At 35.5% G+C, this 22,274-nt stretch overlaps 1 protein-coding gene across 1 annotated transcript in view; it reads left to right on the forward strand.

Moving 5' to 3' along the window:
• Positions 1 to 22,274, forward strand: part of LOC115521426 (leucine-rich repeat-containing protein 7) — a 119,098-nt gene that overhangs the window by 11,107 nt on the left and 85,717 nt on the right. The window contains exons 5-9 of the mRNA XM_032594322.1: positions 52 to 300; positions 5,447 to 5,647; positions 13,542 to 13,653; positions 13,866 to 14,046; positions 15,849 to 17,529. Of these exons, the coding sequence (XP_032450213.1) occupies positions 52 to 300; positions 5,447 to 5,647; positions 13,542 to 13,653; positions 13,866 to 14,046; positions 15,849 to 17,529 (2,424 nt within the window). The remainder of the gene's footprint in view (positions 1 to 51; positions 301 to 5,446; positions 5,648 to 13,541; positions 13,654 to 13,865; positions 14,047 to 15,848; positions 17,530 to 22,274) is intronic.

Here is a 22,274-nt window from a genome sequence, read left to right on the forward strand (position 1 = left end):
TGCTACAGTGCTCCTCTTTCTCCCAGAAAATGGAGATTCCTTCTCCCACAGGATCACTCTTGCCAAGCCCCCTGGGAAAGGGGCCAGCGTGGGATTACTCTCCAACCTGCCAGACTGTCTGGCGATTGCTGCACACCATGGGCCAGGTGTGATCAGCAGATCCAAGATATGCCCGTCCCCCAGAATGACCCACAGCTGGCATGGGGTTGTATAAGTGGCCTCCAGCAGGAAAGGAGCATGTGTACTCCATTGCCAGTTGCAGCACAATCCACCACTCTTCCCTCTCTAAGTGGCAGACAGGTAGGCCTAGGTGTTTGGGGTAGGAGAACCCCCCATGTAGAGGCAACCTTGGAACAGTGGTTTATGGGGTATGTTCTGCATGATTTGGGGTAAGGAATGTCGATCCTATAGAAACCATCCAGTTGCCAGTGTTCGATACCAATGTAAGTTTTTGTTCATTGACATTGGCAATGGGGTGGAGAGAACCAAGTCAGGGGAGGGAACATTAATAATGAGGTGCCTAAGGTGGGATATATGGCATGATTTTTTAGTTGGGTGCTTCATTTTCATTTATGTTTTCATTTTTAAATATTTTTTTCTTTAATTTAAAGTGTGGGAATACCAATAGTCGGGCAGAATGTTGATGACACTGTTGATAACATCTAAATTGTCCCCATACATACATGCATTTTTGTATAATGTCAATTCTGAGGGAGATTAAATAACTAAAAATTGATTCATAAAATAGCATGAGATTTGAATTGGGATTTGCTGAGAGTGGACTTTGAGTACAAAGATGGACATTTGTTGAAAAGTATCGATTTCCCTCTAATTTGAAGGCACAGATGATGAGAATTCCTGTAAGAGAAGATTGGTTTAGGAGTTGTGGCAAATAGGGCTTCCTTATCTCAGTGGGTTGGGTGTTTAAAAGTTTCATTTAAAAAAATGTCTTAATGGGATGTGAAAGAACACTACATTTTTGGTAAGCTTTACCATCCACATGTAATGGACTAGATTCTTATTCTGTGTCTTATATTCTATGCACAATATAAGGCCAGCTGAGAATCCTCACTGAAACTGCTATAGGTTTCCTTTCTGTGTAAAATGTCCTAATTAAATCCCAGAATAAGATATTTAACAATCAATAATCAAGGCATTCACTATTATTTCTCTTACCGGAATTTACAGCCAAACCAAATTAGAATTTAATCATTACATAAGAAAACCACGGTTTTCTTTGTGAATTCAAGATATCATATCTCTAAATGCCTAGCTATTTATGTTAATTATTTCTTCCATTGCTAAACTTTTGGGAGTCTCCAACATCTTGCAGCTGCTATTTGCATTTACTGCACTTGTTTTAGATCTGAGATATACAGAATGTTGTGAAACATTGCTATTTTTCTAAAATTAAAGTGAAATAACATTGCAGTACAAAATCTTGCATTTTAATAAAACGTATATGTAAAATGAACAAATACTTTATGGTGAGTGATATATACAACATTTTGGTAAGAACATAAGTGACAATTTTTCCCACCTATTTGTTTTTCCATCCCATATTAGAATAAGGGAATATTTCTAGCCTATATATTTAGAAATATAAAGAAACTGCTTTTGTATTGGGGCATTACTGAACTATTAATAAAATTGTGTTTATGAGCATGTTTATTCATTTCTAAAGCAGTGCACACATGAGTTGAAAAGTTGGAAGGCATAAAAAAAGAAAAGTAGGAAGGCAAAACAATCTGTAAAAGGATATAAAATATGTTTTTACAGAACTTACAAACATAACAATTATAAAATATTACAGCGTTATTTAAATTTTAAAAGGAATTATAAAAAATTGTTAGCTTTATGTTTTTAAAAATTGAAATCATCTTGTTATTTAACTCAGTAAAATTTACATTATAGATTTACAAACACCATTTTTTCACAAGATTGTACAAGTAGTGTGCTGCACTTCTATCAGACAGTAGCTCTGAACCAAGTAACACTTCCATAGCATAGGCTTTGGAGTCAAAGACCTGAGTTTGAATTTGGGCATTGCTACCTATAGCTGTATGACTTTGGACCAACACTGTTCCCTTTTGGTAGAATGGGAACAGATGCTATAATGAGTTATGCAATTTAAGCTATGTTTAATTATAATTGTTTAATTATTGTTAATTATAATTAGTCAGTGTTTATTTATATTTAAATCTATATGATAAATAATAAAATAAGTTTTATTTATCACATAGATAAGTATTATTTATCGTATAGATAATAATAAATTAAATATCCTTATAAACATATTGCATGTGCCTGGCAAATGGCAGATACTGAATAAATAATGGTTGCTGCTGCATACAATCTGAAAAAATCCAGATAGTTACAGGTAGTATGGTGTTTATATGTATATACATATGTGTGTGTATATATATACATATATGAGTATATAGTATATATAATAGAATCTAAACTGCCAAAAGAATTGAGATTTTAAAAATACCTAAGTAGAATCTGATTTTAGATAGTATTTAATCTCTGAATAGAATTTACGTATTTTCAAAAGACTGTTACAGGTATTATCTCATTTTAGTCATATATTCACCAAAGATATTATCATTCACATTTTACACAAGTGGAAACTGGACAGAAAGGTTAGTGGCTGATAGCTTGTTTGAGGTAAATCTGTGGCTTAAATTTAGATCTTCTGACTCCAGGTCCAACAAGTGGGAAACAAGGAACTTATTGGCTAGGTGAAACAAATCCAAGTTGTATGAGACCTGAAACTCCCACAGTTTGGAGAGGGGCCTCTTTTAAGGAAAAGGATATAAAATAACCATTTAAATACATAAGTAGGGCCCCTCACAAGGCTTTAGAAAGAGGCTGTGCAAGTGACAGGCTCTAAAACTGAAGCTTTATTAAATTCATGACAAATCTGTTTCTGTTTCTAAATTTAAATATTTTTCAAAGATAAAGTACCCAAACATATTCTGGTGATGTGACCAAAATATCATATTAACTTGTTTATAAAATAACCAGAAAATATTGGCGCCATGGCCATTAGTAAATAGTCATCTAATTTTGTCAGATGAGACATAGCATCTATAAAAAATAGATTACATTATTCAATGAAGAATCTAATTCAATTAAAGAAGAACATTTCACACTTTTTTTTTCCTTTTGATTCAATTTAGGAGTATAATTTTAGCATTGAGAATTTTTTAAGGTACATAGGATTTTAATTCTCTACCTGAAAATTATTTTTCATTCATATACCATTGGTTATTAAAAATTAAAAGATGTTCTTAATTGGCATAATAGTCATACCACTCTACAATCTATATTTTTAAATGTAGTTTTTTGACTTTTAGCCCTTTGATATCAAGTACTTTTAAATGAGTTCAACAATATCATTTAAAACTTAGATTTAATTTATGATGAACATTTCTAATACCAACTTAAACAGCAGATCCAAGAATGCATGCATCCCAATGGACTTTGTCTAGCATGGATATCATTCTCTTTATGTTTACTTAAGAATGCATTATAAATTAAGTACCCTGAGCTATATTTATATTACATTCTAACAACTTAACACTTTTTTTCCGAGAAGTCTAAATTTTCCTTGGGTTATATTTTTGTAGCTTTATTTCTATATATTATTAAGTTCATTCTTATTTGTTTGGGAGTGTAAAAGCAAAATTACATTTAAACAATATTTATACTAGCAGAATTATCTGGTTTTTCATCAGCCTTTCAAAAATGTATTGGAAAAATAATTTTGTATGTTTAGTCTTAAAAGAAATGTTAGAAATCATCCAGTGGAGTCCAATCCCAGCATTTGATATGGAAAATGAGCCACGAGGAAGATGAATATGACAAAGTTGGTGGATTTGCTAAATCTGCAGATGAGCAAAAGTGTTTGAATTCATATTTACAATCCTCAGATCTATACCACCATCATAGTTTCTTACATCCCATGAATTCCATGGGTGTGGGCAGGTGGGGGTGCATGTGCCCCCCACTTTCTCCTTTCGTCTCTCATTCCCACTCTTTCCTTCTTCAGCTTTGCTTTCCCCTTCTCCGTTCCTCCTCACCTACCCCCACACACACTTTCCACAGACACATACTCACTACAATCACATAAACCATTCCATTTTGTAAAGTTGGTTCTACTCAGATGCAAAAAGTTGTGACTACTGGAATAAGCCAGGCCAAATAAATCTGCTCCTTATATTTCTTCCCACTCCCTTTTAATCGGCATGAATAAATTGGATTTATTCCAATTTAGGTATATTTTAAATACTCTGATAATGGGATATTCCATAAGGAAGTGTCTCATATTTTCTCCCTCTAAATTAAATGTGAAGAATGATCATTAATATATATTCCCTAAAGGCAGATTGATACACCAAAAATGAATTCAAGAAAGGGGAATAGATATCTGGGTAAATATAAGCCAACATTTATGTGTTTACATAGAATATCTTAGAAAATCTCCTCAATTTTTAATTTTTTAAGACATTACCTACAAAGGAGTATTTTAATATTTTAAGTATTTTAAGGCAGTACCTACAATGTTACTTTATTAGGGTAAAAACTAAATATAAAAGCCACCCTGAAGCATTTTTTTTAGGCATTAACAAGAATTAGCTACCCTTGGGGCGCCTGGGTGGCGCAGTCGGTTAAGCGTCCGACTTCAGCCAGGTCACGATCTCGCGGTCCGTGAGTTCGAGCCCCGCGTCGGGCTCTGGGCTGATGGCTCAGAGCCTGGAGCCTGTTTCCGATTCTGTGTCTCCCTCTCTCTCTGCCCCTCCCCCGTTCATGCTCTGTCTCTCTCTGTCCCAAAAATAAATAAACTTTGAAAAAAAAATTAAAAAAAAAAAAAAAAGAATTAGCTACCCTACCTTTTGATATAACATGCTAATTAATTAACATTGAGCTGATGCATATTTGGTAGCAGATACTGTCAATTCCCCATTTTTTAAAGACATGATAAACTCTACTTGTAAATCTTTTGGGGTCTCCTCCTATCATCTATATTAATGTTCCAAAGATATTTTTAACATGAAAATAATTACTTATAAATAACTAAGATAGGTAAGGAACAGCCTCTAAAGTATAAAAGCAGCTGACAGTAATTTGCTTAAAATCTTCAGATTGCTAGTCACTTATATGTTTGACCTACTCCTATTTCAATGATCCTCAGGGTAGGTCTAAAGCTAGGATATAATCCCCAAATTATTTTTAATCTAGAAGGTGGGCGTGGCGGGAAGAAGCCCCATGAGGGCAGAATATGGAAAGAACACCACTGACAGCAACAGTACAGCTTCTCAGCCAGCTCAACACTCACTATATTGCATTTGGTTTCACTACTGCACATAAAATGGAGTAGTTTTGTGAACATGTTTGCCGAAGGTATTTTTATGTGAAATTTCTTTTTATAAACTTCTAGGTTGAAATAAACCTAAAACGATATCCAACTCCTTACCCAGAGGATTTAAAGAATATGGTAAAATCTGTTCAAAATCTGGTGGGTAAGCCAAGCCATGGAGTGCGTGTTGAGAATTCAAACCCAACTGCTAACACGGAGCAAACTGTGAAAGAAAAGTATGAACACAAGTGGCCTGTAGCCCCAAAGGAGATTACAGTGGAGGTATTTCAAGGTTATTGGTAATTGCCAGTGTGGTTTGGATTTTTTGGAATTACTAAATTCTACGTTTTTTTAAAACTGATTAGATCTCTGATAAGTGCATTTTTTTCCCTAAGATATAAATGAGTTTCTCTACTTTTTCAAACTATGAGAGTTGCATTTACTGAATTACAGGTAAATGACACCCTCATGGCCTAAAATTATAATACGACTCCAAAAGTTCCAATACACACAGAAGGAATACTTGCTCACCTAGCGAGGTCTGGCCAGTAAGTGCATTATACCATTTTCATGGTACTGTTTTGGCTATCCAAACTTTTATTGTATGAGTCATTAGAAAAGACTAAATGAAGTTGGGTTTTTTTGTGTGTGTTTTTGTGGGGGTTTTTTGTTTTGTTTTGTTTTGTTTTGTTTTGTTTTTTTACTCTGCATATCTCAGTAAAATTCTGGATCAGATTTAGAGCCAATTTTTTGTTTGTTTGTTTTAGGGTTTGGGTTAAAACCATTATAGGAAACACTACTATAAATGAAAAACAGGAGATAACTTTGAAATTTAGCTTTTCTGGATCTAGTCATGTGAAGCTGAATGCCTATATTTTAGAATAAACTAGATATTCATCCTTATCAATTTGTGTGGTCTGAAAAGAATTCAACTACATTTATGCCACCTCTGTACTATCTCATCAACTCTTCAGCCAATTTGGTTATCACCTTTTTTATCTTCATTAGAAACATAACTGGTATGAGTACATCTAGAAGTTACTATACGCACTTCTCAAAAATCTAGATTCATGAAACTCTTTTACAAATCTGCATTTCACAGAATCAATTTGTTGCATTGATAAAACACCAACTGTATATTTAGCACTGTGCTAAACACTGTGAGAGAGAGAAAAGAAATATAAAATGTGCACATAGTCCTCAAATAATTTAGAGCCTATCCAGGTAAAATTACCACAGAGAAGGTGATTAGAGAGCATATCATATAAAATACAGTCACATGATTTGTTGAGTGATGGCAAATATAATACTTTAAGAAATTGGAGAGAGATGCAATCACGGCCAATCAATTAAAAAGTTATGTGAAACAGTTTAAAGTTGAACCGCATATTGATATTTGGGTGATTCATCTAAAGTGGAAAGAGAGGAAGTCATTCCAGACAAAGGAAAAAGCTTGAGCAAGAATAAGCATGGTGTGAACATCCGCCAGTGGAGGTACCAGCCTGGCCCAGAAGAGAAGAATATAGCTGGATATCTAGGGAGGAAAATTTAAGTACTCATTTTGGGTTTTTTTTCCATTTACTTATAAAATCAGTATTATTGTCTGATATTGTCTGATAACAGACTTTTATCTCTAAGATATTTGAATAATATAAAAAGGAAGAAAGCCAATGTTTAGCAGGTACACACTGGAGACACTTTGTATTTAAATCTCATGTAGTCACAGTTTAACATCCAAATAACTGTGAGGTCATGATAACCCATAAACTGAGTAATTTTACTACAAAATAAGAAGATTCTAAAATTTCTTAATTCAGGGTTGGGATAGGTGAAGCAAGGAAAAGATGGCTTTGGTCATGAATTTAATAATAACCCTAGTAGAGAAAATAAATCTTAAAATTATCCCATAAACACTTCAAATGAAAAATCCAAAATTAAATCGGATGTTTCTTCCCCAGTTTTGTTTCTGCTCTTATATGCCCGATCTTGATCTCAGCTTGTACCATTATTTTACTAGTCCACTCAAGGTAGAAATTTGGGAGATATCCTGATTTCTTATTCCTTCTTTCTCTGCATTCACTGCCCCTTCCAAACAATCACCTAAGCTTATACATTTTCATCTAAGTGTATCTCCTTGACCTCTTCAGGCCCTCAACTCTGTCCTGCATTTCTATAAAACCTGTCAACTTCTTGACTTACATTGTCCTCAGCCCCCTCATAACTCTGTTAATGATCTTTTAAAAACAAATTTAACTTTCTCTGCTTAAAAACACTACAGTGGCTTCTTATTGCCTATTTAATTGAGCTCAGTCTTAGTCTTTATAATTATTTCAGTGATTCACCCCACCTTTCTTAAGTTTTCTTCTCCTGGCCCTTTATGTTGAGTAGAATTCTCACTGGTAAGTGCAATACTTTTTCTAAAATTTAAATTCTAGATCTTCTTTACCCAACTTTTAGCCATCCTAGAGCAAAGAGAAGCCAATTCTTCATCAAATTACTCACCCAGATTAAGGGGCCATGCTCCATATTTTCAACTTTCAGATATAATTAATACAGACAACCGAGTGTCTAGCTGATCAATGTATATTATATTAAGTGTATAATATTTTCTTGTATGTTTTGCACTTGTTTGCTATTTTGAGTCATTATTTAGTTCATATTCTCAAGAATGTGGAAGAGAATATCACTCACTGCATGACGCATTTATCCGTGTGGTTAAATATGGAAAATGAAGGAAAAAAAAGAATAGAGGTAGGCAGAACCAGAAGCAGAAAACAGTAAGAAAAAACAAGGTAAACAGATTAAAAATTCAGCAGAGAAAAAAGAATAAGGAAATAAATCAACATTTATTGATCACTTTGTTTGCCAAACCTATACCAAGACTCTTAATATATGTTATACTAGACAGAGAATACAGCCGGGAGAGTCATATGAACAAGGAGGATGGGGGGGTATGAAGGTTCTCTTCTACTTCCAAATTCCTTTTATGAAGTTTACGTTTGCTTTTTACCAGTGTCTTCATCCATTCAGGCTGCTATAACATAATACCATAGACTGCATGGTTTATAAACAAAAAAAAAAATTTATTTATCACAGTTCAGGAGGCTAAGAAGTCCAAGATTAAGGCACGAAGAGATTCAGTGTCTCGTAAGGGCCTACTTTCTGGTTGATAGATGGCCATCTTCTCTCTATATCCTCACAAGGTAGAAGGAGATAGGGAGATTTGTGGGGTCTCTTTTATAGTGGCACTAATTTCATTCATGAGGGTTCTACCCTCATGACCTAATCACCTCCCAAAGATCCCACCTCCAAATATCATCATATAGGTTTCAACTTATGAATTTTGAGGGGACACAAACATTCAGTCTTTAGCACCCAGGTCCAATTATATAGCTAACACTTCCATATTTTTCCAACCTTCAGTTTAAAGATTACCTCAACAGGAAGGCTTTCCCTGATCACCATGATCAGTAGAACCTCTGATTTTCTCTATCACATTATCCTGTTTATTTGTGTTACATATAATAAAAATATTTCTAATTATTTTGTTTATTAACTACAGGCTGTGAGTTTCACGAGGTCAGGTATGTCTTGTCTCCATTGCCTTTCTGGGGTCTAGCACAATGCCTAGTACAGAATTGGGCACAGTAACTACCTGTTGAGTATATGAATGACTCTTATCTGATAACATGTGTGTCTCTACATCCAATAGAAGTTAATTGAGGGCAAGAACAATTTCTCTTGGGTTTTTGTCACATTCATAATGAATTAAGTATTGGCTGCAACAATTATTTATATTTTGTCACCTGTGTGTTGAATAACATGTATTTTAACAATAACAATTTGCTATATTAATACACTAATATAATATTATGAGTAAAGGCAAACTATCATGATGAAATATTGGGAGAGTGAGAAAATCAGGGAAGGAAAGAAGAACAGTGTGGTAAATAAAGCTATGATGTAAAATAAGTAAAATCTGGGGGTTCCAAAACCCTTGGCATACAAATGCCTTTAGTATCTTAGTAATTTTGTTACAAGGACCATAGTCCAAAAGAAGTACCTAACAGTTCCATTTATTAAGAAGTTAGTTCTGAACAATTTATTAAATATTTATGCCCTGCCTAGTGGCCATTTGAAAAATAATACACATACACTAAAAGGGGAGATAATAGTTTTATTTCATGCTTAAATAACAAAAGTACTTGATGAAATGTGTGTACCTGTGGGACACCACTTATCTTCTCAAACCTTGGAATCACATCAGTCACTACAATTCTGTTTCATATTGATTTTTGGATGACACTTGATTTTTAATCATAGCAACCACCAAAAAGCCAGCTTCACAAAGACTGTCATCAAAGGAAAGTGCAATCTAATGTTGAAACTGAGAGCCACCAGTTCACACAATATCTGACTGATGTCAATTATTGCTTTGTTTCCCCCAAATATTTAAAACAACCCATGTAACCCTGTGAATTAACAACAGCATCACAGGTACCTTGGAGCACAGTTTAGGAACAAGAAGTGCTTTCAAGTCCAGGAGACATTAATTCAAATCTTGAATCTACCTTGTTACCAATTTTGTGAACTTGACAAGTCATTGAAAACTTCCTAAGCTTTGCTTTCTTTATCTTAGAAATACAGATACCAATAATGCTTAGTTTTTGTGGAGATGAAATCAGACAAAAGCAAATACTTTTATACAACTGCAAGCACAGTTCTTGGCACAGAGGAAAGTTACAAGTGATAATTCCCTTCCCTTCCACAAGAGAATCATGTGCTAATCCTGCCCAACCCCCTTTAATCCTTTTGCGGGCCACTATCTTGCATTACAGAAAACTTCTCACTGGAACCTGTTCACCATGTCCACCATGTTCAGAAAGGTTTTGGACTTTTTCCTTTGTTAGGAGACTCCACCTAATTTCTTTATATAGAGAAAACACATCTTTCTCCTGGTAATAAATAGTCAATTACCATTGAAAATGTCCTTAAATGCTTCTATTGATACTAGGCCTGGACTCTTGAAAGCTCAGACACAAGCTTTTCCCCACCTCTCACTTCTGTCTTCAGCTCCCTTTCACTACAGCCATAGCAGTGGAGATTTAGTTTGAATGGCACAAGATCAATGGTGTTAAAGAAAAAAGAGATTCTACCTTTTCTTTCTCTCCCTCTTCTGTCTCCTCAGAAGCAAATATGGCTCAATGTGCTTAAAATAGGACCTTCATTATATTTGATTCCCTACCAATAGCCTCCACTGTCTTCACCATAGAAGTGGTCCCAAAAGCTTCACCCACTTTTCCAACATGAACCTGATTCCTCCAGCCTCTTTGTAAAAGAATTGATAGAGACAAAGTTGATGCTTAATTTCCTTTGTTGGACAGTTAACTTGTCTTTTCTGTGAAGTCCATTTGGTAGGTGAGCTTTTCTCTGGGTACACAATACATAATATTACAGAGAAGACCTTCCAGTAAGACAGATCCAAGTTCAAATCTTGGCTCTACCATTCACTGAAATTGTGACTTGGAATTATGACTTTACCTCTCTAAGCTTTCATCTTCTTAACTGCAAAACAAAGATGATCATAATAAATAACTCAAAATAATAAATAACAGTGAAAAACAAAGTTGTCTATTAAATAATTAATAGTACAGATGAAGTGTTTAGCATAGTAGCACAGTAGCAGCTATGTAATAGATTCTCCATAACTGATGGCATCATCATCTTCATCATCATCATCATCATCATCATTATTATCATTTTGTTCATAAAGATAATTGAGTCTAACTGGATCAGTGCAAATCCATTGTTCTTACTTCAGTGTTAGTCCTCCTACGTGGAGGGTCTCACAGAACTCTGGAGAAAGGAAGCAGTTCATGATTAGCTACTACCATACTCCCTAGTCACTATGGCTCTTTTTGATTCAAAATAGAAATTCTTAAGCAGTGAGTCACATCATAGCCACCATGCCAAGTTCCAGCCACAAAATTAGGATACAAATTTGAAAATTTGACCTATAAATGCAATATAACTTGCATACTAAATGTGTAAGGCATAAGGGAAAAAAGTAATGAAACCCTTAATTTTATTTACATTTCTATGTTTGTACAACTTTTGGGTTGTTTTATTGACTAAAACAAAATTCCTGTAGTTCTCTATCAGGTGTCATAAGAATATTTCCTTTTTAAAATATTGTTTCAAAATATCATTTCAATGTAACTATAAGTTACATTTAGATTCATAGAGTGTTAGTACTAGACAGAAAATAACATTAATTCCTTTCATCTATTACCTTCATTTTACTGGTGAAATGAATAAGGTACACAGAAGAACACTGACTTGTGCAAGATAACCCGATTAATAAATGATAAAGCAGAATAGAATAGAAATATGCCACCTTGCAACTGAAATAGTTTTGACAAAACTTAACATATTTTATACCTTTCCATGGTACAATTTCTCAAACTTGGGTCTCCTGTAGTTATAAATTTCTACAAAGATGTGTAAAGGCTTTACTCTCTATTCTGTCACCTTAAAATTTTATCATGAATTTCTTATGCTAAGCCTTTGAAATAGTTTTCAAAATCCATGAGAACACAGATTTCTCTCTTCATCTCCAGAATTTCCATCAATCCTACTCTCTTTCCTATCCCTCTTCAACTCTGGAGCTGGATTTTAAGTCTCAGATGTGCTCACAGCTGAGCACTCTAGGAGGCAGCACAATATAAGGGAAGATCATAAGACTGGAACCCCAGAATCCTGCCTCTATGTTGGATCTTGGTCTAATTATCTCTGTAAGCATGGACCTCACTGAGTCTCAAAACCCACTTGTAGAAAATGAAAGAATTTGACTAGAAATGTTTTTTTTTTAAATAATTAACACATATCAGATATACCCAGGTTTTTCACAGGCAAATATTCTCTTAGAAACCTAACCAAAAGTAACCCCAAAAACAAAACTTAAGCCTCAAGTTAAAGAAATGGATGTTTCTTTGCAATACCCAAATACCTGAGCCTGTCACTATGTCAGGCAATAAAATGTATAATAAGAGTTTCTGACTATTACCAATTAGGTGTAAGACAGAACACATTTCACTTACTACATTTTTGTGTTCAAGTGTATGCTTTCTTTGACTTAACAAAATATTTCTAAATGTTACATTATTATTTTAAACTAACAAGTACTAATGAATGAGAAAACTGAAAAATACTAAAAATTATCTTTCGAATTGAAATTAACTTAAGATTTAAGAAAAAAAGAAATGAAGATAACTGCCGTGCATAAATTTATATTGCTACCTCCCCATGGGTATAGACAAGACATTTTTATATGTGGAAGAAAATGAGACTTTCGTATTTTACTTTCCCCAATGCCGTCTCACTATCTGTTTAACTGGCAATAATAATTTTAATTATAGAAGTTTAAATTCATACTTTTTTTAACATGTTCATTTGTCTTTATAAAGTTTTATTCTTGTACCAATGTTGGCCATTACACTCAATGAACGGATTTAGAATGAAGATTCAGCAGGCTATTAATCATGAGAAAACTAGAAATGTTAGGAAGAAGTCATGATAAAACTGAAGAAATTGAAGATAAGACCACTTGTTAAATAGCACTTGTGCATAAATATGACTAAGGATGAAAAAAAAATAGTTGGTCAGTGATAGACTTTCCTCTTAGAACTCTTAAGGAAGTTCTGCCTTTACATGTGTATATACCATATATACACATGTGTGTATATATATATATATATACACACATGTATGTATATATATCTATATGTATATATCATATACTCACATACAGCTTATCATAAGTCAGTCCTGTGTTGTAATGAGATATAACTTATCTCCCCAATTAGATTATAAATTTCCAGGGGCCATGGGTGACATTTTATCTTTCTTTGGAAAGTCCACAGTTCTTTGCACAGTGCCAGGCATATAAACAGGCATTCAAAAAATATCTGATGAATAAATGGACTCATTTAAATTAGAAAAGCAAAATATTTTAGTACTTAGCTCAGAGAAACATATGCACTTCTCCTAGTGCTCCATAGTGACTTAAATTCTAGAGCCCCAATCTTTAAATCTGAGCCAAATAAAGATATTGCCATCTTGGTTAACCAATGTTTAAATGTTTACTTTCATTGTCCTATATTATTATATCTCTCAGGATTCTTTTGTTCATCCAGCTAATGAAATGAGGATTGGGGAACTTCACCCTTCATTAGCTGAGACCCCTCTGTACCCACCCAAACTTGTTCTGCTAGGGAAGGACAAAAAAGGTAACATTGTGAACCTGATGTGGAAAATATGCCACAAATGCATGTGCATGATGAATCACCAGTTGTAAATGATGATACACCATAGTCTGTAGAAATATTTTACAAATATATATTCCTAACATTGTTATGCTATCTGTTTTTCATACTTGCTTTTCTGTGTTTATTCTTGTCAATGTGCATAGCATTATAACATTTTCCCCTTTACATTTCAGAATCAACTGATGAGTCTGAAGTTGACAAAACTCACTGTCTGAATAACAGTGTTTCCTCAGGCACTTACTCAGACTACTCACCTTCCCAGGCTTCCTCAGGATCCTCTAACACCCGGGTTAAAGTGGGGTCCTTGCAGACAACAGCTAAAGATGCAGTACATAATTCTTTGTGGGGTAACAGGTGTGTTTAGAATTCCCTTTTTTCTGTTCCCAAGTGCTTTCTTTCAGCAACTTAAAAAAAATCGAATCTTAATTTTTGAATTGTATTCAGCACATGAGTGGCATAGAAGACAGAACGGGCAGGTAAGCAAAAACAGTTCCCCTGGGACTTCCAGGAGAGGATGAATGGTTTCTAGCAGCAAAACCATTGTTTAAGGGAGAGACAGTGGGAGATTATCAGGTTGAGATGATAGGACAAGAAATTGTATTTTTTTGTAATTTTTTTAAATTTTTTTTTTTTTGAGAGAGAGAGAGCATGTGCACATGCAAGTGAGGGTGGAACAGAGAGAGAGGGAGAGAGAGAATCCCAAGCAGACTCCTCACTGTCAGCATAGAACCCAAAGCAGGCTCCATCTCACAAACTGTGAGATCATGACCTGAGCCGAAATCAAGAGTCAGAGGCTTAACTGACTGAGTCATCCAGGCATCCCTTATAAATCAGAAACCAAAAGCCCTGTTTGCCCAATACTTATTTATGACACATGTGCCCATTTCACTATCCAAAATGGGTTAAAGTAAGATGCATGGAAAGCACTTACTGCCTAGTGTGAAGTAAATAATAAAATTTTCAATGCTGTCATCATCATCATCATCGTTATCATCATCATCAATTTATCATCAGCTGGAAAAGTTAGGATGTAAGTAAAAATATTTAATCTTTCCAAAATAGTTCCTACTATATTATTTCCATTTTACAGATGAAAAATTAAAAGACAAAGAGCACGATAGAGTGACTCCATGAGGTAGTACTCACCCAGTTCTGATTCTTTGTTTTGTAACTTGCTGCTATGTTTTATGCTATAAACAGCAAATACAAATCATCATATGATATAGGTAGTCACTGATTTTGACTCATATTTTATTGATAACATCAGTACTGTTAGCAAGATATTCTTTGGTAATTAATGAATAACTATTTCTACCTTTCAATGCCCGTGATGAAAATATTCAATGCCCGTGATGAAAATATTAGCAAAAACAAAAATCTCACTGATAAAAAAATATATAATTCAATGTTATAACTGTGCAAATCATTTACCATAAACCTAGAAAAATGAACATCTTCTAGAGATACTTTGGTCACTAGTGTAAACAGGCTAATGACCAAAAAATATAATATAATATAATATAATATAATATAATATAATATAATTTACATTCTAAGAAAATGTGTTCTCTATACAATGGATTTAACGTCTTCAATACCTGACCTTCAAATATATGCTATTTGAAGATAGTCTGGGTTCATTAGATATATCAAGTATTTATAAGAAAGGTACTCTCAAACAATAGTTTGGAAATGTAAGAATCAGAAATTCCAGGATGAGGACCAGGAAGGAATCAGGGAATTCTAATTATGGGACAAGTTTCAGGACCATTACTGAAGACCCATCCATTTCTCTCACTCATTTAATCATCCAACAAACACCTACTATGTGCCTACGATGCTAGGCTTGAAGAGAAAAAAAAATTCTGCCCTCATGAGTTTACATTCTAGCAAAGGACACACGACAAAACGCGATAAATAAAATAGGTAAGTAAATTATATGATATGTTAGAAGGTGATAATTACAAGGAGGAAATAAAAGTCAGAGAAAGGTATAGGGGTAGATATGAAATAATAATGCTATCTTAGTCATAAGTGAGGTGTGGTTGGATGATCCGTCAACAAAGGATTGTGGCATTTTTGGATGATGCTTCTCTTTCTGACAAAGACCCAGCTCTTCCTCATTTTCATGTTTCTTCTTCCCACTGTCTTCACAGGATTGCACCATCTTTCCCACAGCCTCTTGATTCAAAGCCATTACTCAGCCAGCGGGAGGCTGTTCCCCCAGGGAATCTACCACAGCGTCCTGACCGGCTGCCAATGAGTGATGCCTTCACTGACAACTGGACTGATGGTTCACATTATGATAACACAGGGTTTGTTGCAGAGGAGACCACAGGCGAGAATGCCAACAACAATCCTCTCTTAAGTTCAAAATCTAGAAGCACATCTTCTCACGGACGCAGACCTTTGATTAGGCAGGATAGGATTGTTGGTGTTCCCCTGGAACTTGAGCAGTCTACACACAGACACACACCAGAAACAGAAGTGCCTCCTTCCAATCCTTGGCAGAATTGGACCAGAACCCCTAGTCCTTTTGAAGACAGGACCGCTTTCCCTTCCAAATTAGAGACAACCCCCACCACCAGCCCATTGCCTGAAAGGAAAGAACATATAAAAGAATCTGTTGAAATACCTAGTCCTTTTTCTCCAGGAGTACCATGGGAGTATCACGATTCCAATCCCAACAGGAGTCTTAGCAATGTCTTTTCTCAAATCCACTGCCGCCCAGAATCTTCTAAAGGTGTTATTTCCATTAGCAAAAGCACAGAGAGGCTTTCCCCACTAATGAAAGATATCAAGTCCAATAAATTCAAAAAGTCACAGAGTATTGATGAGATTGACATTGGTACGTACAAGGTTTATAATATACCATTAGAAAACTATGCTTCTGGGAGTGATCACTTAGGAAGCCATGAACGACCAGATAAAATGTTGGGACCAGAGCATGGTATGTCCAGTATGTCTCGAAGCCAGTCAGTCCCAATGCTGGATGATGAGATGCTCACTTATGGAAGTAGTAAAGGGCCACAACAACAGAAGGCTTCCATGACAAAAAAAGTCTATCAGTTTGACCAAAGCTTCAATCCCCAAGGAGCAGTGGAAGTTAAAGCCGAAAAGAGGATACCACCCCCCTTTCAACACAATTCTGAGTACGTGCAACAGCCCAGCAAAAACATCGCCAAGGATTTGGTTAGTCCTAGAGCTTACAGAGGATACCCACCAATGGAGCAAATGTTCTCATTTTCTCAGCCATCTGTTAATGAGGATGCTGTGGTGAATGCCCAGTTTGCAAGCCAAGGTGCCAGGGCAGGCTTCTTGAGAAGAGCTGACTCCCTGGCGAGCTCCACAGAAATGGCCATGTTTAGAAGGGTCAGTGAACCTCATGAGCTGCCTCCGAGTGATAGGTACGGCAGACCTCCATATAGGGGAGGTCTGGATCGCCAAAGCAGCGTTTCAGTGACTGAGTCCCAGTTCCTGAAAAGGAATGGCAGGTATGAAGATGAACACCCTTCATATCAAGAAGTGAAAGCTCAGGCGGGAAGTTTTCCAGTTAAAAACCTTACCCAGAGGAGGCCACTGTCTGCAAGAAGCTACAGTACAGAGAGTTACGGTGCCTCCCAAACCAGGCCAGTTTCAGCTAGGCCTACTATGGCAGCTCTTTTGGAAAAAATACCATCTGACTATAACTTGGGTAACTATGGTGACAAGCCATCAGATAACAGTGATATAAAGACGAGGCCTACTCCTGTGAAGGGAGAGGAGAGCTGTGGTAAAATGCCTGCAGACTGGAGACAACAGCTGCTTAGACATATAGAAGCTAGAAGGTTAGACAGGGTATGTCTGGCATTTCTCTGTAAGAATATCCCTCCTGCCTTTAGTTTTACTTTATTGGCATTTCTAAGCACATGTAGTGAAGCATGAACTACATGAATGAATAGATGATCAGCATTTTATTTATCTCTATATTGTGGGGAAATCGATCATAATAGTTTCTCATGGATATTGTTTACTGCTCTTCGAGAGTCCATAACCTGTAGGTGAATGATTTATCAGATCTAGCCTAAATATTGTTAGTAAGAAAGAATTTGACTCTATTATATGGGACGGTGCTTCAATTGCTTTCTGGCCATTAAGGCAGAATGCCTCTCCTAGGACACAGAACTGTTCTCTAGTGACCTAAGGAGTACGATTTTTATTGAATCTATAAAAAGTGAGTATTTTGCCCCTTAATGCACAGACTCACTTATAATAAAGTCAAGCCTAATTTGTTTATAAAATTTGCATACAGTTACTGCTATGGGACTCGTAAACTTATTACTTCTAATGAGCAATAATCTTCCCAGCAAGAAACAGAAAGATAAAATAAGCAGAGATTAAATGCCCTCCTACACATTACTTTATTAAATAAAAAATCCTACCATTTCAAATGTTGGCTTTTATAAAGAAATAAATGTTTAAATTCAAATCATACTATAGGCAACAAAAATAGCTGATGTCTTTATGAAGACTACAAAGGTACAAATTAGTGTGTATATTGCAACAACAACGCAAAAGGAAATTAATCCCAATTCAGTTACAAACTGAGTCATAATAAAGCATGGAATGAATAGTGATTGAGGAGAGTAAAAAAAAAAAAATATATATATATATATATATATATATATATATATGTACTGTTTTAAAGCTGAGAATGACTTTTTGTTGCCTGTTCATATCTATCTCTCTAAGAAAAACCTGGTATTCCATTTTGTAGAACTATGATCAATTGACCGTTATCAGTGAGTATACTTCATGGCTTTGGTGTAGAGGGCTTTGCGTACTCTGCATTGACCTTAGAATCCTCAGGTCTCTTGTAAAAATAGAGCCTTTGTTCTCATTTCCTAGGGTTGAAAAACTTAGTGTAAATTGGGGCTCTGGGTAATAATTAATAATATACCATTAGAAAGTTTTGCTCAATAGTTTTATTATTTTATTTGGTGTCCTGTTAAAAACACAGGTCACTGCATTTATTATATATTTCTTTAATATTGAATTTTATGTTTTCAGGTATACTCTTTTTAAGTAATTATATTGTTTGGAGGTCGTGTCTACATGACAAGAACACAATTATTTTTAGGGAAAAGTGAACTGATAAATGGGGGTGTGGGTGTTAGTTTTTCAATGTGGAAATTGGTTCTGCCTTGCAAAATATTTCATCAGAATGTCTGTTTCAAATAGGTGTGCTCAGTCCCATTGAAGGGAGCCTCATCAAAGCCTCATGACTGGCTGTCAGTGGGAGACACCTGGTCAGTTGTCACCATGCCTTACCTCAACTTTTACCCTCCATGTAGACAGATAACTTGGAGGGCGAAAATATTTGGGGCCAAATAATACAGTACAGTTTGGGAACTCTGGCCTCGTGTAGACACGACCATACGTAACAGGGTAAGATGAACTAGTCAAGAAAGGTTATAAGAAGCTTTTCGGAGCATATGTGCAATGGCTAGTAATTTGAGGCAAGAGAAGAGTGAGAACAAAGCATGAGAAAGAAGACAAAATTCTAAGCATTTGGTACCATCATTTATTTACTGGTTTCTCAGATAAACAGTTCCTCTCCTTTGATCAGAGCTACTCCGCTAGCTGGAGCAGGAATTTGGAAAGAAGAAAATAGGTCTGGGGGAGGGGGATTTGGATCAGCAGAAGTTTGGAAGCCTCCTGCCAATCCCAGATCCAGATAATTAAAAGTAAACTCATGCGTGTTTCCTATTGCTGTGCCCACACCTTCCTTTTTAATTAGCTTCCACGTTTCCCCTGTATGTTTATAATTCCCTCAGTCTGTCTTTCATTCCTCAGATCAACTTCAATGTATGTGCAATAGCTTCTTATTTTATTCCAAGAAATTAAGTTACCTGAGAGTATTGCTTCAAGCCACTGGGTTCTGAAAGTTCTTTTTCTTGTTTACTCCACGTAACATTTCTTCCCCCCCTCAATGGAGTTATTGAGCTTTTCAGGCTGTATCTTACTTAAAACTTTCCAGCTATTCACAAACATGAATTCAGGGTACTGAGCACAGTCTCGTTATATAAAACTAGTTTAGACATAGCTGTGCTACTTCACATACTGTTCAAAGTCAGACTGCACCGGAGATTTGGTGTGTTTCTTTCCCAGTGAAATTTAGGTGAAGATTTCAATCCGGATATCAAATAGTTATGTTAGAAACCATAAGATCTTTGTCCATTCTTCATAAGACAGAACTGCCTAGAGGCCTGGACATTGGATAAGCTTAACAGCCCAAAATGGTGTTGGTTAAGGATCTTGCCCGGTGTTGACCTTGGAGAGGCAGCTACAGATAAAAGATGCTGTTTTCTCCTGTAGTTTAACCTCAAGGCTCATGCTTCCACTACAGAGTCCCACTGTGACTGAGAGAATTTAAAACCTGAACCCCTATGTCCGAGATTGCTACTCTTCTGCAGGAACTAAGAAGGCACTAGACTGAAGTAATTTTAAGCCTTAAGGAATCATTCAGGTGCTAGATCGAAATGTTCAGTGTCCTTTTCAACTTTGGCATGGTGACAATGAAAAATCTCTGGATGAAATAATCAAGGATCCATAACAAATGTGATTGGTAGACAAGCACACACCATCAGGAGTACAGTCTTTCAACTGAGTTCAGTAAAACTGATGCTAAAAGTCATTACTTTGCAAACAACGCCCTCAGAATAGAATAGCTGTTTGCTGTTATTGTTCAAGAACATTCAGTCTTTAAAAAGTGTACTAAGTTAATTTGTGTAGTTTTTTTTTAATCCAAAATAAGAGAATTACTTAAAAGGGCCAAATACTGTTAATTATTACATTTTTATGAGAGTTGGAAAGTGGAGATTGTACTAATGGAAGCTATTTGATGACAGGGCCTACAAAATGTTTTAATTTAAATGACGTTCTGTAGAAAAAAATTAGCTATCAGACACTTGGGATAACTTTAGATGCACCGATTGAAGGATAACCACGATGCAGATATCACCAGAGTGCTCTAGATAGTTAGGTATTTTTGATACATAGCACTATGCTTGCTTTGGCAGCACATATACTAAAATTGATACATAGCATTAATAGTTCAAAATTCCTATAGATTCATTATGAAATTTCTCCATTTTAAAATGTAATTTTTAAGCAACAAAAAAACCTTAGAATCCTCAGATCCACATACAAGTTATTTGACTGGTTTTACTAAATTAATCAGTAAATTCAGTTAGCCAATAGTCAGATTGAATGATTTTTGACCAGATCTTTTTCTGAGTTGCTGTAATTATGTCTATAGACAGAAATAAAGGACACTGATTTTGGCTTTAACATTGTAGTACATTCATTTTAAGGCAGCATTAGAAGCTGGCATTTGTCTTTTGTATGTGTTTATCTCACAATGTGAAAGAGACCATGAGATTTGCAGCTGGCAGAAATTGATTAAGATCGCAGTTTTAAATTTTTGAATCAATAGACTGCCACAGATGAACAACATTTGTCCAAAGTCACTACTATCATGATATAGAAGAGATAGGTTTTATGCCTTTGAGTTAGCAGCAAATGTAAAACAGAATGTATCCTTGCTTTTTTGTCTTTTCTGTAGTTTTGGATGGTACTCATTATGTGCATAACTAACACTGTTTACTGTATGCTTCTGTCTGATCAAGTGCATGTTTAAAAGGAAGTTACTGTTTGCCCGCTTAAAGTTAAATGTTATAAATTTAAACATGTTCATGTAATAATCAGTTTGTTGAGCATGTGTTCACACCCTGTCACATGATTATTTCCTCTACTCAGAATGCTGCTTACAAACACAACACAGTTAACCTTGGCATGCTGCCCTATGGAGGTATTTCAGCAATGCATGCAGGCAGAAGCATGACTTTAAACTTGCAGACTAAGTCTAAATTTGATCTACAAGAACTACCTCTTCAGAAAGTAAGTATGGACTGCCTTACATGTGTCAGCATACCAAAGCCAATTAATGTTGTTTGTTCACTTAATGTGTTTAGGCTGTACATACAACCCTGCTTATAGACTCTCCTGAGTTCAAAAAGCACAAGGGCAAATGATGTGGAGCCCAAACTCTTAGCTGCTAAATGAATCTTTGGAGCTAGAACGATTCGCAGGTTCCTGCTTAATAGCTTTGCTTTTTGGATTGAGCAGGCACATGGCTTTTTGAGTTGCTCTAAGGCTCATTTTCTTATTACCCATTTCTTTTTCTTTTTTTCTTTGTTTTCCTTTCTTTCGTGTGTGTGTAGATATATAAACATATATTTTTAAACCTTTTCGAAGATAACCCTATGTTCCCTTGCTGACACATTCTGAGAACAGAGCTAGAAATTATTGTTGGATTTCAGTTGATTCCTTTGGAAACGACATAGAGACCTAAATTAGAATGGAAATGAAGTGTTTGGCACTTCTCGATGCTCCTTCAGCCCATTGTCTTTGTGGGAAATATTACACAGACATAAAACGTGAGGAGCAAGTTGTGGTTTAGCTAGCAAATTGTTACTCACCCTAGACTAATGGGAAAGGAGCACGTTAACATGGCCTTAAGTGAAATTGTGGGCTAATTT

Source organism: Lynx canadensis, chromosome C1 (assembly GCF_007474595.2).
Source record: "Lynx canadensis isolate LIC74 chromosome C1, mLynCan4.pri.v2, whole genome shotgun sequence".
Classification (NCBI taxonomy): domain Eukaryota; kingdom Metazoa; phylum Chordata; class Mammalia; order Carnivora; family Felidae; genus Lynx; species Lynx canadensis.